The 16,481-nt window shown below is 59.9% G+C and overlaps 1 protein-coding gene across 1 annotated transcript; it reads right to left on the reverse strand.

The window, feature by feature from the left end:
• Window positions 1-515: 515 nt before the first annotated feature.
• On the reverse strand, window positions 516-8,051 carry COMP (cartilage oligomeric matrix protein). Its single transcript, XM_065873923.1, has 19 exons — window positions 7,952-8,051; window positions 7,637-7,722; window positions 7,171-7,222; window positions 6,579-6,748; window positions 5,780-5,917; window positions 5,412-5,486; window positions 5,149-5,307; window positions 4,956-5,060; window positions 4,760-4,867; window positions 4,400-4,559; window positions 3,743-3,861; window positions 3,473-3,525; window positions 3,191-3,372; window positions 2,798-2,976; window positions 2,622-2,670; window positions 2,223-2,419; window positions 1,553-1,725; window positions 797-936; window positions 516-714 (listed from the first exon to the last, which is right to left on the reverse strand). The coding sequence occupies exons 1-19, from the start codon at window positions 8,028-8,030 to the stop codon at window positions 668-670; spliced, it is 2,271 nt and encodes a 756-aa protein (XP_065729995.1). The 5' UTR covers window positions 8,031-8,051; the 3' UTR covers window positions 516-667.
• Window positions 8,052-16,481: the final 8,430 nt, after the last annotated feature.

The following is a 16,481-nucleotide window of genomic DNA, read 5'->3' on the forward strand; positions in this document are numbered from 1 at the left end:
CCCGTGGGCCGCACGTGTGGGTGCCCATGGCGGGCGGGGGCGGGCGCTCAGGGCGCACTCGGCCGGCCCCTGCCCATCCTCTCTGACGTGGACGCTATCGTCTGTGTACCTTTGCATCCTTTGTAATGAAACGTAATAAAAATACAATGTTTTCATCTCTGCCTCCTCCCCTTTTTTCCTGCCCTCTTCTCCCCTCTGGAGGATGAACTGTGGGTGTTGCAGGCGCACCAGGCAGGAGCCACACAGGGGCCACACACACAGACACAGACACACGGACACGCAGGCATGAGCCCCTCACACACACACCCCAGGATCCTGGGGCAGACGCCCCAGGAGAGTGAGTGGGATGCAGCAGGGCCGGACACTCCTAGTCAGGCTTCTAGGGCCCCAGCCAGTCACGGGGGGAGAGAGTGGCAGGCCCCCAACTCTCCCAAGGCCTGAGTTTGGGGTCCCTGGCCTCTCCTCAGAGGCTCGACCCTTCCATCTCCCCGCAGCAGAGACCACAGCCGGCTTGTTCCGCCACACACACACTTTATTTCGTCCTCTTTGAGCCCCTCTCCCTCCCCACCAGGCCAGCTGCCTCTTGGGGCCGGTGCCGATGGCCTCCCACAGTGAGGGCAGCCGTGAGGGTGGCCGTCATCCAGTGGCGGGTCCCCCACCTGTGTCCCTAGGCCTGCAGCAGCCTCTGGACCTCGTAGTCCTCAGGGATGGTGTCTGTGGAGAGAGGGTGAGCAGGTGAGGGGGGGTGAGGCTGGGCGGTATGGACTCCCCACCTTCCCCAACAGGGTCGTCTTACCATTGCAGCGGTAGCGCAGGTTGGCCCAGATGATGTTCTCCTGGGAGAAGCAGAAGACTCCCAAGCGGCCTCCCCGCATGGTCGTGTCCAGGACCACATTGCTGTCCGCAACCAGCTCCGGGCCCTCGTAGAACCTCACTCTGCGGAGAAGGAACAGACTGTGATTCGGGGCCCTGGGCCAGGTGCCTCCTCCCCTCTCAGAGCTTCAGCATCCTGCCCCATGAGCTAGGCCCCCTCCTCTCTAGGAGAGGGGGCCATATGTCTCCCTGCCTGGGCCATGCTCAGGGCAGAGGGGCTCCTGACCTGAGCCTCAGTTTCCCTGTGTGAGAGGATGGACATCTAGGGCCCTGCACACAGTAGGTGCTAGGTGTAGCGCCTGATCTTCCTGGCAGTGTAGAGTGGGGATTGAGAAACCAGGAGTGAGCGAGAGCCCCTACTGCTGTGTGCAGAGTCCAGGACCACCGGACCCTTGAGCCCAGACCACCCAAACTGGCCCCGCCTTTTCTGAGTCCAGCCTCCCCCATGTCTCACCTCTCCTCTGGCCCCGCCCCCTGAGCAGCTCCCTGCACGGCCTGGCCCCTCCCCCCGTCCTGGGACGGGTGTCATGCCCTAGGGCCAGACAGTTATTTCTAAATGCCTGTATTATTCCCATTTTACAGATAAGGGGACCGAGGCCCCCTGAAGCACTCCCCCTTTCCCTCAAGAGCCAGGATAGAGCAGGGACTCCGGGCCCCCTGGCAGAGGGCGGGTTCCCACCTGATGTAGCCCACTTGGGGCCGGTGCTGCAGGAACCAGCGATAGGACGTCTTGTCCTTCCAGCCCACATTGCGGGGGTCCTTCCACAGCAGCCGCACCTGTGACTCTGTGTCCCCCGTGTGCCACAGTGCATTCCGAAGCTGCTCCCCAGGGCCTGTGGAGGACTTCACGGCCTGCCACGCCGGAGAACAGGGGAGTGGGGGTCAGAGACCACACAGGCCACCAGAGCCCCCAGACAGGCAAGGAGCTGTGAGTCATAGAGGAATGGTGGGGACCCCCAGTATGCCTGGATGGGAGACCCATGAGAAAGCCTTGGGAGCCACGAGGAGCTTTGCAGTCCGGCTGTAAGGGCAGCAGTGGTTTGTGGGATAAACTCGAGTCTAGAGGACTTGGGGAATTCTAGGGTTTCAGTGAAATACTGGGGTCTGTGGGGCCTGCAGGAGGATTTGGAACCTGAGGGAAAGTTTGGGGCTCTGTGAGAGGGTTTTGGGGCTCACAGAGAGATTGGGGGATCCCGGGGGAGTGTTTGAGGGCCTGTGGGAGGAACTAGGTAGAAAGACTTCTAGGTCCATAGAATGAGGCCGGGGGCTGTAAGGCTTTGGGGATCTGTGGGAGGGTTTGGGGCCTCCGAGTTGGCACTGAGACCAAGAGTTCAGGTAGGGCCCAGCACCTTGAGCTGGATGCCAGGCTCCGCCACTGCACGGAAGGGGTTTGCCTGCCAGTATGTCTGCTCCATCTGCTTCCACATGACCACGTAGAAGCTGGAGCTGTCCTGGTAGCCAAAGATGAAACCCGCGTAGTCGTCATCCGTGACCGTGTTCACGTGGAACGTGCCTTCAAAGTCCACGCCATTGAAGGCCGTGTAACCTGGGGAGAGGAAGGGACGCTAGCCCCTGCCGCACCGGGGCCCAGATCCGCCCCCGGCCCCGCCCCTCCAGAGTCCAGAACGTCCGACCCCTGAGCCCAGACCACCCAACCTGGCCCCGCCTTTCCTGAGTCCAGGCCCGCCCCGTCCCACCTCTCCTCTAGCCCCGCCCCCTGCACGGCCTGGCCCCTCCCCGTGTCTCACCCACACCCAGGCCAGGGTCGCTGTTCATCGTCTGCACGATCTCCATCCCCTGGTGGGGTTCAAAGGAAGAAGGGCCTCAGGCCAGCCGTGTGGGCCCTCGGCTCCCCGACCCTAGCTTAGGACCCGCTGTGGCGGTCCTGGGCTCCCCCCGCCTCCCGCCTGGGCCCCGCCTGCACCTGGTTGAGCACCACCCAGTTAGGGTCTATCTGCGCGTCGCCCTCGGGGTCCAGCACGACCGTCTGGAAGGCCCGGAAGTCGGTGAGGGTGACCTCAGCGTTCTCCGGACACACATCGATCTTGTCCACCACCTTGTCTGCATCAAAGTCCCCCTGGCACGCGTCGCCCACGCCGTCCCCTGAGAGGAGATGGGAGGCCCCCTCACCGTAGTAGAATCAGCTCCAGGCCCCGCCCCAGGCCTGGCCACGCCCACACAGGCTACCGGCCCTGCCCGCACCAGGTCTCCAGCTCCGCTCACACGTGCCACTGGCCCCACCATGCCCACCCCAAATCTCACCCTAGTGGCTCCACACTAGCCCCATCCCCACCACAGGCCCTGCACCCTGCCTTACGGTCCACGTCTTCCTGGCCCGGGTTCGGCACCAGGCGGCAGTTGTCCCGACTGTCGGGGACCCCATCGTTGTCATCATCGTCGTCGCAGGCGTCACCCTGGCCATCGTGGTCTGAGTCCTGCTGGGCGCTGTTGGGCACTGTGGGGCAGTTGTCCCGCGAGTCCTGGTGCCCATCCCCATCCCTAGAGTGGGTGGGTGGGGCAGAGACAATGAGACCCCAGAAAGCTGGATCAAGGGCTGCCCACCCTGGGTGCCCACCTCAGCCCCAGACGTCCTCCTTACTGGTCTTGGTCGCTGTCACAAGCATCTCCCACAAAGTCGTGGTCCACATCCCTCTGTGGGCGGGGGAAGGTTGTAGATGTCCTTAATCAGGGCAGAAGAATTCAGAAGCCTCCCGCCCCCCCCACCCCAGTTCCAGAGCCAAGGTCCTTCCTGACGCAGAGGAACACCACCCCACCCCCCACAGGCTGCTGGGACTGGGCTGGAGTCTTGTTAATCAGCCTGGTGCTTACCCCAGGGGTCTGACCCAGCTGGGGTCTGGCCTGCCCTCACCTGGTCTGCGTTGCTCTTCTGAGGACAGTTGTCACAGGCATCCCCTACACCATCGCCATCACTGTCCTTCTGGTCTGAGTTGGGCACCCTGGGGCAGTTGTCCACTGCGTTGCGGATCTCTGCGGGAAGCAGGACAGAACAGGATCCCAAGATTAGGACGGGGCCAGGCTGACTTCAGCAGGGCAGATGCAGCCCTGGGGCTAGCTTGGGACAGAGTCCCACCCCATCTTTGGCTCCCAATAACAACAAAGTTAAACCAAGTATTCATGCCCAGTCGCCAGCCTCCTAGAGACTAAATGAATGGATGGCGGTGAGGGGACTAGCTCTGTGAATGCACCACCTCGAGTCTCTGCCCAGATGTAAAAATGGTACCTCCTCAGCCCTAAACCCCAGGCTCACGTCTCTGTCCTCTTATTTCCTCCCTGCAGCATCTAACACAGGGACCACTTTCCCCTCCTCCAAAAGTTCCTTCCTTTTCTCCTCGGCATCATATCCCAGCTTGCATTTTGCTGCCCGCCGGAGCACGGTCCACGGTCCCTGGAGCCCTAGGCGAGCACAGCCCCTCCGGCTTCCAAAGGAGGCCGAGCCCCGCCCAGCCAAGCCCCGCCCCTTGGTGCCAGCCCTTCCCTCTCCTCTCCCCCCTGCCACAGAGCTCACGGTCGCCGTCTGTGTCGTCGTCGCAGGCGTCGCCTCGGCCGTCGTTATCCGTGTCCTTCTGATCGTCGTTCTTCTGGGACTGGCAGTTGTCGCATGCATCGCCCCACTTGTCGCCGTCCGCATTGCGCTGGTCTGGGTTCCGCACCAGCGGGCAGTTGTCCTAGAGGTCAGGGCCGGTTGGGAGTAGTCAGGCCTAGAAAGGCAAATGTCACTCCCCAGACTGTCCATCTCCGAGGCCCCGCCTCCTCTGCAGGGAACCCCCTAACCCTGTGGGACCCGTGAGATCAGCCTCTAAGGCCACACCCCTCACTCGAGCCAAGCCCCCATCTAGTCTCACCTAGGCCTCCGCTTTTGCCCCACCTTCTCGTTGAGGACGCCGTCCCCGTCGGCATCCGGGTCGCAGGCGTCTCCGATGCCGTCGCGATCCACGTCCTCCTGCCCTGAGTTGGGCACCGTCACGCAGTTGTCCTAGGAGTGGGCGCGGCGGGCATGAGGGGCGCTGCCAGGGAGCCCCGCCCACCCTCATACCAGGCCTCGCCCTTCAGACCCCGCCCACCTTTCGGCACTGGCGCTCTGAGCAGCGCAGTTTCTCGTCGGGAAAGCCGTCCAAATCTGTGTCGCTGCCGCAGAAGACCCCGTTGCCAGCCCAGCCGACACCGCACTGCGGGTGGGGGAGTGAGTGGGTGCTCCGGCGTGGCCCCACCCCCGGACCCTCATCGTACGCCCCTCCTTGGCCCGCTCGCACTCACCACGCAGGATCGCGACCCATCACGCTCCAGGACGCAGTCGGCCTTCTCGTGGCACGGGCTGGGCGTGCCGTCGGGGCAGAAGCGCTGTGCGCGCCGACGGCAGCCTGATGCCTGGTCTCCCACGAAGCCGGGCTGGCACGGGCCGCACTGGAAGGAGCCCTGAGCCCGGGCCACAGGAGGTCAGCACCCCCCCCCCCCAACGCCTGACACTTCGCGTCCCATCCTCCATCTCTCAGTCCTTCCCCTCTCCTCCCAGGCCTTACCAGGGTATTGACGCATACGGAGTTGGGGACGCAGTTATGCTGCCCGGTCTCACACTCGTTAATGTCCGTGCAAACCTGGGTGGGAGGGAGGGCAGAGGTCACTGATCCTACGCAGATATCCCCAGACCTCCCACCCGGTTCACGTCTCCTCTGAACCCTACCTCTCCCCTACATCTTGCCTCCAAGCCCGACCATCCCTGACGTGGACCCTTAACTTGCTCTGTTCCCCAGACTCCGGTCCCTATGCCCTCCCGCTGGAGCGAGGTAGGTAAAGGCTGCGAGGCTGGAGGTCGAGTTTACTCAACAAAATGCCCCCCACCCCAACATGCTCCTCCTGGCTCCCCACCCCAACCCCCCACGGCCCTCACCTGCTTATTGGCCTTGGCGAAGGCCAGCCCCACGCCCTCGTGGGTGGGGCCGCTGTACCCCGGCGGGCAAGCCTCGCAGCGGAAGCCCGGACTGGTGTTGATGCAGCGGACGTGGGGGAAGCAGGGATGGGCGTTGCACTGGGGGAAGAAGGGCCCCGGAGGGTCAGAGGACGGACGTATAGCTGGGCCTCCCCGAGAGAGGCTTCTCAGGGCTTATTGGGCTTGTACTTGTAAAGTTCAAGGGCCATCAGCTAGCTCTTGGGGGGCGGGGAGTGCCATGTGGGGCAGAGGCCACTGTCCCAGGGGTCACACACGGCTTTGCCTTGATGTGGGAAGGGGCAAGACCAGGCGGGGAACAGAGCGTGCCTGAGGGGATCTGTTCCTGGGACCCGGTGGGCTGGGTGCTCATGGGCGGGGGAAGACATTTTGAGGGCGGGCGTCCCCCGAGGAGGCGGGAAGTGGTCGTCGGGGCGTGCGTGCCCGGCGGTGAGGAGGCTGTCGGGGCGGGAGCCCCCCGGTGGTGGAAGGGTGGCTGGGGTCGGCGGCTCCCGGCGGTGAGGGGGGTCGTTGAGGCGGACGTCACCGGCTACGGAGGAAGTCGTCGGGATGGGCGTCCCAAGTGGAGAGGGGGGTAGTGGTGGGTGTCCCCCGGCGGTGGGGAGGTCGCCTGGACCTGCGCCCCTGGAGATGAGGGGGCTCCCCGGGAGAGCACCCCCAGCGGATGAGGAGTTCGTCGGGGCGGTGGGGAGCTGTGGGGTCACGCGTTGGGGGATCGTCTGGGCGGTGGTGACGGACGCACCTCGTTGACATCGGCGCAGTGCGAGCCGTTGCCGGTGAAGCCTGCGGGGCAGGGTCCGCAGCGCGGGCCGCTTGCTGTCTCGGTACAAGCCACGCCGGGGAAGCAGAAGCCGGGCGCGCACTGGCTTAGGGGCCTCACGCTCAGTCTGGGGGTGCGCGCGGGTTGCATCCCTGCGGGGGTGGGGCGGGAATGGTTAGGGTCACGCCCAGGGGTGGAGCCTGGGGGGGATGGCCCCTGAGGGCGTGGTGAGATCCTGGTTGTTCTGCGACCCCGCCTCGCACTGAGCGCTCTGCCCGCCAGGTCTCTCCAGTATCTGGATCTCTGCGCCCGGCCGTTTTTTGCTTCTCCCTCCGCGACTCTCCACCTCCCAGCATCTCTCGCAAGGTTTCTGGCACTTTTGGGGTCTCCCCCTCCCATAGTCTCTGTCTCCCCTTCCTGTTTCTCTCTCTCCATCCCTCATCCAATCTCTCCATCTCTGTCAGCCTCCATCTTCTCTCTTTTCCTCCCGGTCTGTCCTTCGCTCTCTGTCTCTGTCTCCCCATCTCTTCTCGCTCCCCCGCCGCCCAGTCTCTGCCGCCCCAGCTGCGCTCACCGCACGCGTCACACTCCATCACCGTGTTTTTCAGAAACGTGATCTCCTTGACCTTTGGTGCAAGGGGGATGGGGTGTGGTCAGCGGGTCCATCCCTCTCCTCCCCCGTCGGGTCTCCCCTCTCCCTCTCTCAAACTCCCTTCCCGAAGACCCACCCACTCGACCCGGGCCCCCTCCCCACGGACTCCCTACCCCGAGATCCCTACTCTCCTAGCCCCTCTCTTCCTTCCCTGGGATTCCCTTCCCCCCTCACGGATCCCTACCCCTCTCCCGCGGAACCCCCTGTCCCTGGGACCCCTCTTTTTCCTCTTTTCCATAACTCTGGGCCCTCTTCACCTCCACCAGGATCCCCTTCTCCAGTCCTCCCCCCACTCCTCCACACTCCCCTACCTCCGAGACCCCCTTCTCCTCTTCCAAGCCTCTCTGTGCCAAACCGGCACCCCCGTCCCCCCAACCCCGGCAGGCACCTGCTGCCGCAGCAGTTCCCGCACATCCTGCAGCGCCGCGTTGGTCTCCTGTAGTTCGCGTAGCATCTGCGGGCCCAGGTCTGCACCTGCGCTGACAGGGGGCGCTGGTGGGGCGTCGGGGACCGGAGACCCCCATCACCACCCCTCACACCGCCGCGGCAGGGACCCCTGACGCCCACCCCATTTCCTGAGCCTCTGCCCCGCTGCCTGCTTTCTCCGCCCCGCACGCCCCGGCGAACAGTCCCCGAATCCCAAGAAGCCGCGACCCCAGGCCTCCCGCGAGTCCTGTCCGCTTGGGGGTCAGGCGCGGCTTACCCAGCGGGATCTGCCCCTGGCCCGATGCGCCGAGGGCAGCCAGGGTGAGCAAGAGAACGCGGGCGGCGGTGAGGACCATGACGGCGGCGGGGAGCTGGACAGCGGCTCGCTCTCTGCCGCCCACGGGGCCCGCGTGTCCTATTTATGCCGGCGGCGCGGCCGGCCCCGGGGACGGCCCTCCGCGGCCCTGCCCAGCGTCCAGCCTCAAGGTAAACAGACGGCGCTAGCCTCCGCGTTCAAGGCCCCGCCCAGCGCAGCTGAACCCGGATCCGGCGGGGAAACTGAGTCACGGCGGGGGGGGGGGGGGGGCTTGTGCGGGGGTTGGTGGGGCGGGGAATCAAGCGGGACCGCCCTCCAGCCCTCTCATTCGCTTATCTGAGTGATGGTTGTGTGCCAAGACTCGGGCATAGCTGGGAAGGAAGTGATCCCCACAGTGGCGCCCCTCAGCTCACACTTGGGGAAACTGAGTCAAGAGTGGCTAAAGGTTAGGACTCACCTCCTCCCCCAACCCCTTTCTGATCTCTCTCTGCGGTTCTCAAGCTGGTGAGTAGGGGAGGGGGGCAGCCTGGTCGCCCAGGGGCCGGAGCCCACTCAGTCTCCCAATCTGTGCACTGGGCTGTGTGTGTGTCCCTCCCCAGCAGGAGGGTGAGCAAATTAAAGGGCTGTGGCTGGAGGAGATCTGAGCGGGGGAGGCCCTGTGCTTCTGTTTGTCGAGACTTTGCCATACCATCCAAGCTCCAGTCCAGCTCTGTGGGAACAGCCTGTAATAAAAATAGAAATTACTGCTAATCAGGAAAATCCTCCCAGCCCAGCCATGCTCTTAAGCTACAAAACACCTCTGTTTTCTGGAGTTAACCCTCTTTGCCCCTACCCTCCAGCATTTGCAGCCTCTATTCTATAGGCAGGGGACGGAGGACTGAGGACCAGAGACGGGAAGTGACTAGCCTAGGGCCACTGAGAGGGGCAGGGATGAAGCCAGGGTAGGTTCCTTGCCAGATTTGTTCTCATGGGAGGTTGCAGAGAAGTCACTGAGGGCTTCCTGGAGGAGGTGGCAAGGAAACCTAAAGGAAAGGAAGACTCAGATCAGCAGAGACAAAAAGGTGAGGATGGTTCTGGCAGAGCGAAGCATGTGGAGCTTGGAGGTGGGGAAATTTCAGGCACATTCATTATTCTCAAACATGCATTGAGAACCTACTGTGTGCTGTGTCCTGTGCAGGATGCTGGGGACACAGTGAACAAGCCGGACTAGGCTCCTCCCTTGTGGGGAACCCAGGGTGGTGGGGAAGCAGCTACATGTAGTCACCCCAAGGGGCCAGGACTGTGGTGGGGGATGCACAGACAGCAGTGGGAGCTCCAAGAAGGTGCCTGACCCAGCTTGGGGTGGCGGGGGGAGTCTGGGCAGGCTTCTTAGAGGAGGAGGGAACACCGAGCTAGGACCAGGAAAGTGAGGAGGCCATGGCCAGATAAAGAGATGGTGGAAAGGCATTCCAGGTAGAGGAACAGCATGTGAAAAGGCCCTGAGGCAAAAATGAGCCTGGTCTGATGGACAGATTGATCTCAGGGTAGAGAAATCTTGGGGCTCAGGAGAAGTAATGCCAGTGGGGCAGGGCTTGCACTGTCTTCTGAGGGCAATGGGGAGCCACAGAGGGTGAGTGAGGAGTGGTGGGTCTGGAGGGGAGGCTGGGTAGGAACAGCCGATCCCAGCCTAGGCACTTCCAGTGAAGTGCCACAGGCCCGTGCCCTGATGCCTGTGGCAGGGCCATGAGCTCACCTCCTGTTTTCCTTGGCGTCCGGCACACCTGGGGGCCGCTCCCGGTTGGTGCTGGAATTCTTGGGAAAACCACGGCTCCAGCAAGGGCTGTAGGCTTGCGTGTGCCTCATGCAGCTGGGACAAGGGCACATGGAAGACAGGCCCCCACCACAGGCTTGGCATGGGGCTGCGGCTTGGACACACGCGGCCTTGTTCACGGCCCGGCCATGAGGGGATGCAGGGAAGGACATTCTAGGCAGAGGGAATGGCAAAGGCAGAGGCCCTTAAGATGCCCCAGTCTGCAGATCAGACAACAGAGGCCTGGAGACATGGGCAATCTGGTTTCGTGCTCCTGCCTCCTAGATCCCATCGGCCCTGAAATCCCCCTTCCAAGCAGCAGCCCCCTCCTCCCACGCACACCTCAGCAGCCCCACATTACACAAGAACTCACTCTGGGTGTCCTTCCGGCCTTTGTACCTGCTGTCCCCCACCATCCCGAACACCTTCCTCCATCCTCCAAGTTCTGGCTCTGGCGCCCACTCCTTCAGGAAGACCTCTCTGCTCTTCTTGGGCAGGGCTTAGGGGCTGGTGCCTGTGTGACATTCTTCTAGGATGCCTGACAGAATATTTCTGGCAGAGAAAGTTGGGATGGCCTCACCCGGGGGACTGGAAACGTCTGTGTTTTGCTCTGTTCCTCCTACCCTGGGGGCCACTGGGCCTGCAAAGAGCACCTGCCATGATTAGTATAACATTGTTATTATTCCTTATAATTAATGTAATGTAATTACTATTAATAATAGTAACCCCTGCTACCACTGTACTTTAGGACAGACTCAGGAGCCACATGGCCTGGGTTCGAATGTCAGCCGGGCATAGCCTTGCTGTGTGACCTAAGGCAAGTTGCTTGACTTCTCTGTGCCTCGGTTTCCTCACCTAGAAAGTGGGAGTGATCACTGTTGAGAGGACTGAATGAGCTAACCCGTGCCCCGTGTCTGCCTCCTGTGTTAGCCTCATTATATAATCTGTAATTTATACACTATGTCACTTATACCTCAGACCGTTCTTATTTACATTTCCCTCAGAGAAGGTATGAGACAACTCAAGGTCACACAGCCAGGATTAAAACAGGAGAAGACAGACCCCTAAGGCCTTCACACCACCCACTCTCTGCCCTTGGCCACAGATTCCAGACGAGAAATGCTAGCCCAGGCCCCTCATTAGCTGTGAAAACTCTGCTACCCAGGACCTCCTGGCCTGAGCCCTTGGCTGGAGCCCCAAACAGCCCCCCTTCCCATGATGCTGGACCCAGTGGTTCCAGGAACCTGGCCAGGCTGGGGCAGAGAGGCTGATGCCTGTGTGATGGGGCCCCTGAGCCCTTCCTGGCAGAGTCCTGCTGGGCCGGGAGACATGTGGGCGCCCCCAGCTCCCCCAGCCGCCTCTCCTTGTGAATCCAGAGAGAAAGTATGTCGGGAAGGCAGCCGCCCTGCCCTGGGCGGGCCCCACCACAGGCCCAGGGTCTGGGGAATTCATTAGAACAGCAAGGGAGGCCACTTAGCCACTGCTGTATCCGCAGCTGAGGAGCCTGACCCAGCCTGCCTTGGATGGCCCAACTGGACCCATCTCTCCAGAAGGACCAAGCGGTGGGAAGAGGGGCAGGGGGACAGATAGGGTGCCGTCTGGGCACTGGAGTCTGGCAGACCCACCCTGACTTGCTCTGTGAATTTCAGCAAGCCCCGCCTCCCCCCTCCCACCCTCCATTTGCCTCGACTCTATTGTCATTCGGTCTTAAGACTCTCCAAAAGGTATGATAAAGAAAAGAAGAAAATAACAATAAATATAGTGACTACAATTTTATCGAGTAAGTGCCAAATGCTCGAAAACTTTTTGCCACATCACTTTTGTGGGTTTTCCTCTTTTGCCCACTCTCCCCGCAGCCTCAGGAGGCAGGAACTCATCATCGTGGGAGGCAGCAGGACACCGCCATGAAGGTCTTGGTCTCTGGCACCAGGACCCTGAGTTTCATCTCCCAGCTCTGCTGTGCAACTTGAGACAAGTTGTTTAACGTGACTGTGCTTCACAGCAGCGGGGTGTGTGTGTGTGTGTGTGTGTGTTTCTTTTCTTTGGACAGGGTGGGGGAGGACACCTTCAAAAGTTCATTATAATGTAAATGTTTACTTCTTCAGTTTAGAGAATGGACCATGGAGTTGCCTTAGGAGAGAAAGGACTTCACTAGGAAGCGACTGGAATTTAACAATGTGTCATTCTATGGGCACTGATTTCTGAGAATGATTTTGCACCACCATTATCTTCATAATTTTTCCAGGGATAACTGTGGCAGGACACATGGCTGCCCTGCTCTTTTCTCCTTCCCTCTCGCATTTAGTGAGAGTTTTGTAGGTAACAGCAAAACAAACCTGTGTCTGTGTTACACGGAGAGAGACTCCCTGCGGTCTCACTACAGCGGTCTCCTTCTCTCCCTCAGTCTGTCTGTCTGTCGGTCTGCCTCCCCGTCTAATGAAGTGAAAATTGGAAATTCTTAAAGTTTTTCTGCACTGTACCAGCAGCACTAAAAACCCAGGTGAAATGGGGACAATGAGAGCCCCGACTTCTTAGGCTCATCATGAGACCCAAATACATTAGTCCACGAAAAGCGCATTCAGCACTTTTTGATGCTGGTGGTTGCCAACGTTCCCCACTCTACAGATGGGCAAACTGAGGCTCAGTGTGGCAGGCTCGTCGTGCCTCCTCTATATGGGCACTGGATGCTCAGAGAGGGAAGACACACAGCCTTGTTGCGGGGAGAAGGCCCCCCACTCAGGTTTCTGTGGGCGGGTAGGCAGGAGAGATCACAGGAACGAGAGCCCTGCCCCCAATTCCTCCTCCCCCCTTCTCCAGCCCCCACCTCAGCTCATTAACAGGAGGCCCTTGTTCTAGCCAGTGAAGGGCAGGAGGCCGAGGGTGAGGGCGGGGTGTGTTTACCCACTGGCCGCCTGGCAGGCAGAGGCCCAGGCTCCAATGGGCCAGTGGGAGAGGGAGGCTACCAGGCAGGGGAGAGCCCCAGCCCCGAAATGGGAGGACTGCATACAATTTGTGCCAAATAAATGCTTAGCAATCAATAGGATAAAACGAAGTAACTCCATCCACCGCACAAGCATTGACCCCTTGCTGCACAGCCGATGGGAAGGAAGTGGTCTCAGCCTCTCAGCCCTGTGGTAGGTAGCCTCGAAGGTGGACAAGTGCACACAAGCTGCATGGAAGTAGGGGCTGGCTGGGCTGTGGAAACAGAGCCCAGGGGTCAGGGAGGCCACTCTGCAGTGGGATGTTAGTATCGAGACCTGAACAGGTGAACGGGTTCCAGCTGATGAGGGGTGTCCCGGGCAGAGGACACAGCAAGGGTGAAAGCCTGCGGGGAGGATGTGCCTGATGTATGGGAGGTTCAGCAGGGAGGCAGGTGTGGCTGGAGCAGAGGGGTGAGGGTGTGATGGAAGGGGAGAGGGCTGGACGGGACAGAGCCGTGAACCATTTCGGGCTTCACGGGCCTCTCCAGCCCCATCTCTTTCTGCCCTCCAGGCCCTTCGTTGGACTGTGACTCTCCCTGGTCCACCTTCCCCTTTAACATCACTCACTCCTCTTTGTCCCAGCTGGGTTAGCAGCATCCTCTGGCCTCCAAAGTGCCCTATCATCTGTCGCAGCTCTGACCACACCGAATGGGCACAGATGGATTACATGGCTATGGGGCTGCATCCTTCACCACACTGAGTCCCACCATATCTCCAGCATCATACACGTGTTAGAATAAATGAATGATGGATGGACGGATGGTTAATGGGTGAGTAGATGGATGGATGGGTGGATTGATGGACAGATAGATGAGTGAGTGGGTAGGTGGGTGGTTGGATGGGTAAACGGGTGAGTGGATGGACGGACTCACAGAAAGGAAGGCAGATGGATGGATGGACACATGAATGGATGGTTGGATAGATGATAGCTGGCTCGCTGGATCAGGGGATGGATGGATGGAGGGATGAATAGATGGGACGGCTAAATGAGTGGATTGATACACAGGCAGATGGGTGGGGAGATGGATGGATGGGTTGGTGGATACGTGGCTGGGTGGGTGGATGGGTGGATGATAGGTGGATGGATGTATCATAGACAGATGGTAGGATGGATGGATGAATGGATGGACGCCCCCTTGGGGCCTCTCTAGCTGTGTGACAAGCGCATTCAAAGGTCACTGTGAGAAGTCAGTCAGACAGTGAAAGTGAAGCACATAACAGGTGCCTCTGTCCAGCCTCTGTCTCCCTTACCTTACATGAGACAAAGGAAAGTGAACTGGCCTGGCTCACTCTAGCCACACTGGCTGCCTCTCCCTGTGCCTCCCACTCTCAGGCTTCTCCCCACCCTAGGACCTTTGCACAGGCTGTGCCCTCCACCTGGAGCACTCTTCCTTCTGCCCTTTACCTGGCTGACCCCTATTTACCCTAACTTAAAGTTTACTCCCTCAGGCCGGACCAGGATGGCTGGCCTGTGTGTCCCTATTCTCACCCCACAGAAGGAGACTGACTACAGCAGCTGTTGGGATAGTCTGCGAGAGAGCTATGGGACGATGACAGCCACATGGAACCCTCTGGAAAAGGGGTGATGCCACTGTTGCTGCTGGCCCACATAGTGCTGGTGGAGGGGCGGTCATTGCAACACCCACCCCATGAGTTCTCTTGACTCTGTTTCCCGCTGGGTTAGATGATTTACCCTTTTCTAAAGTCACAAGTGGGGCTTCCCTGGTGGCGCAGTGGTTAAGAATCTGCCTGCCAATGCAGGGGACACGAGTTCGAGCCCTGGTCTGGGAAGATCCCACATGCCGCGGAGCAACTGAGCCCGTGCGCCACAACTACTGTACCTGCGCTCTAGAGCCCGTGAGCCACAACTACTGAGCCCACGTGCAGCAATGACGACACAATACAACCAAAAATAAAACCAAACAAACAAATAAATAAATTTATTTTAAAAAAGTAAAGTCAGGAAGTTCCAATGAATCCAAGAGTCACAAGACCACAGAACAAGGAGCCACAGAACTAAGGAACGACAGAGTCATAGCATTATGGGCTAACGGAGACATGGGACCACAGCATGCTAAAGCCATGGCACTGTGGGATCCTAGGGTGATATGGCCACCCGTCAACAGAAGCACAGAACCATGGGACGGTGGAAGCCACAGGAGCCCAGGGAGCCCGAGACACAACACTGGTGAGCCCCACATATGAGATGCCACAGGATGGAGTCTCAGAGGTGATCCCATCAGAATCACCCTGTCTGATCCACCCTCACCTGTTGGCACCTGTCCAGGGAGGCTCCCAGAGGCCACGGGAGCTCTGAGGTACTCTCTCCCTGCTCTCTGGGACAGCCACGGGAGAGAAGGACCACGCCATCGCCGATGCCTGGAGCCAGCCAGCCGCCAAACACTCGGCGAGTCCCTGTGGCCAGGGCCAAGCGAGGCTGTCCAGGTTCCAGGAAACAGCGCCAGCCTCCGGCCAGGCGCGCCGGGACGCCGAGTGCTCAGCAACAAGTGGAAAAAGAATCAACAAGTTCCTTCTGCATCCGTATCCTCTTAAAAGCCAACAGCAACACGACACGGAGGGGAGGCTGTATCCTGGCTGCGTTGCCTCCGGATGGCAGTAAACTGGTAAGCTGCCCCCCAGCGCTGGCCTCTGCCCAACACCAGGAGTCATAGCCCAGCTCGGATTCCACCAGACACATCCGGGTATTAATGAGCTCTCCCAGGACAGCAACTATTCACCCAGCAGACCCGGCACCTGACGCCCAGAATAACCAGTCTGTTTTGGAGAGGGGAAACCGAGGCCCAGAGGTGAACACCACTGGCCCGGGATCACAGAGGGCCGGAGCTGAGACCCGAACTCAGGGCTGTTGGATGCTAAGAGTGAGCTTGTCACCACCCCGCTGAGCCTCCTCTTGGGAGCCCTAACCCCCCCTCCTCCTGAGGCCCCAGCCATTTGCTTCTAGATGTGACACAGCGTCGAAGGCAGGAGCACGGGCCTCAGCGATTTCTTCCCTTTGCTGAGCTCAGAGCACCTTGTTCACAGAGCTGCCACGGGGACGAAACATGATCATACATGATCAAAGATGAGTGCACGGGCTTCCCTGGTGGCGCAGTGGTTGAGAGTCCGCCTGCCGATGCAGGGGACACGGGTTCGTGCCCCGGTCCAGGAGGATCCCACATGCCGTGGAGCGGCTGGGCCCGTGAGCCATGGCCACTGAGCCTGCGCGTCCGGAGCCTGTTGCTCCGCAACGGGAGGGGCCACAACAGTGAGAGGCCCGTGTACTGCAAAAAAAAAAAAAAAAAAAAAAGATGAGTGCACACTGGGACCGCGTATTGCTGGCATGGAGGAACTTTCCCTTCCTCCCATTTTACAGATGGGAAAGCAGAGGGTCAGGGAGGGGATTCCAGCCTCCTGAGGCCCCCAGCACCTGCAGTGAGGGCTGTTCTCATCATGATGGGGACGAAGCAGCTGATTTTCTGAAATACCGGGTTACAGGGAGGGAAAGCCCATCCCTTGCTGCCTTACCTTAGCGTCAGGGTTACCTTCAGCTATGGCTGGATCCAGAACCCCCAAATGATGCCTTCAGGATCTGTGTCTCTCTGTCAGCTGTCTTCTCCCTTTTCTAAAAAGAAAAAATTATGATAAAGTACACATTACATAAAATTTATAATTTCAACAATTTTAAAGTGTACAGTTCAGTAGTTTTTAGTACATTGGTGAT

Source organism: Phocoena phocoena, chromosome 3, assembly GCF_963924675.1.
Source record: "Phocoena phocoena chromosome 3, mPhoPho1.1, whole genome shotgun sequence".
In the NCBI taxonomy this organism is placed as follows: Eukaryota; Metazoa; Chordata; class Mammalia; order Artiodactyla; family Phocoenidae; genus Phocoena; species Phocoena phocoena.